The 1,624-nt window shown below is 38.2% G+C and overlaps 1 protein-coding gene across 1 annotated transcript in view; it reads left to right on the forward strand.

The window, feature by feature from the left end:
* Window positions 1–968, forward strand: part of LOC122558221 (hypoxanthine-guanine phosphoribosyltransferase-like) — a 90,610-nt gene extending 89,642 nt beyond the window's left edge. Inside the window, exon 12 of the mRNA XM_043706553.1 lies at window positions 265–968. Coding sequence (XP_043562488.1) covers window positions 265–618 — 354 coding nt within the window. The 3' untranslated portion in view covers window positions 619–968. The remainder of the gene's footprint in view (window positions 1–264) is intronic.
* Window positions 969–1,624: the final 656 nt, after the last annotated feature.

Below are 1,624 nucleotides of genomic sequence, written 5' to 3' on the forward strand. Positions count from 1 at the left end.
GTGGAGGCTGGTACAATTGCAACATTTAAGAGACATTTGGATGGGTATATGAATAGGAAGGGTTTGGAGGGATATGGGCCGGGTGCTGGCAGATGGGACTAGATTGGGTTGGGATATCTGGTCGGCATGGACAGGTTGGACCGAAGGATCTGTTTCCATGCTGTACACCTCTCTGACTCTATGACTCAAGTCAGCCTTTATGACAGCTCTATTGTGTGTTCCATTTTATCCTAATGTTTGCTTTGCATTCATTCCCTCCCATAGGATGGCATTCTGGTCACGCCGGTGGTGGCGTTTATTGGAGATACATTTCAACCACAGCCCAATGCTGATGAAGTGAGCGATGTGTTTGTCCTACCATTGTACTACTTCTTAAAGTCGGAAGAGCACTCTTCAACTCCTTATGACACGGGCATGTTGGTGCACTTCTTCACGTTTAAGGACCGGAATTTACACAAGACATTCACTATCTGGGGCCTCACTGCACAGCTTTGTATTATTGTGGCTTATGTAGCTCTAGGCCAGAAGCCTTTGTTTAAGGTTGATTTCGACATTGATGATCCCTTTACAAGTATGGAGAAATATCTCATGGCAAAATATGCCACGAGTAAACTATGAGCTTTACTGATTCATTTCCTTGTTCTATCTTTAATTGATTAGACACCAATATTTTGATCAAGTCTAAAACCCTGTTTTAGGTTAGTGTATCACCTGCCATTTTAATTGTTTACTTCAGTGTTTAATTTATGTTCAGTCTTCTCATATTCTTCATTTTTAATTTGCCATGCTAGTGCCTTAATAAGCTAGCAGCTAATTAAGTTGAGCTTTTTCTGATGTTGCCACAGTGTTTGTTATGATCTCATGCTGTGGACTGATGTGAAACCTCAGCAGAGTATGTGTGGCTTAAACAAGTACATGTAATGAATTGATAATTATAAAAAGAGATAATAAATTATTTCCTTCACTAATATATGCTTGAGTAGACTATTCTACAGGATGTATATGTGTACTTTCCATTTTGTTATTTCATCATCTTCGGAGAATGGCATCAAGAACGTTAAGGATGGCTTATCTGCTAGGTTGTTCTAACCCCTGGGATTCACCTTCATCCAGTGACGCAGTGATAAATCTAAGTGGGTTAATGGATTTGATGATATAGCATTCAAAATCTCTTAGGTAAAGAAAATTCTGGGGAAGTTTTTTGGGGCTGCCTTTTAAAGGCATTGTCACCTATAAAATTCATCTTGAAAATCCTATATCATATGAAGCACATGATTGTCTTCTCAATTTAAAAAAAAAATTATTCTCATACTCTTTTTTTTTTTTCCTTGCTTCCTTGTCAACTGTGTTCCCCGCTTGCTTTATTCTGTACTGATGTGCAATTTAGGCTGGATTGAGTTTTCAACAGTGTGACACACTCTGTAAGAAAATGTGTCTACTGCAAATAGCAGGTTCGAAAGATTATCTGTTCCTGAAAGCTGTGCTACTGAAATGTGCTTGCTATGAATATATAGACTAACTAAGAAATAAGAACATAAAATGCTGTAAAAACTCAGCAGGTCCAGCATCATTTGTGGAGAAAGAAATGGAGTTAATATTTCAAGTCATCAGTTACTTTTCTTGA

The sequence above is a fragment of the Chiloscyllium plagiosum genome, chromosome 17 (assembly GCF_004010195.1).
Source record: "Chiloscyllium plagiosum isolate BGI_BamShark_2017 chromosome 17, ASM401019v2, whole genome shotgun sequence".
NCBI lineage: Eukaryota > Metazoa > Chordata > Chondrichthyes > Orectolobiformes > Hemiscylliidae > Chiloscyllium > Chiloscyllium plagiosum.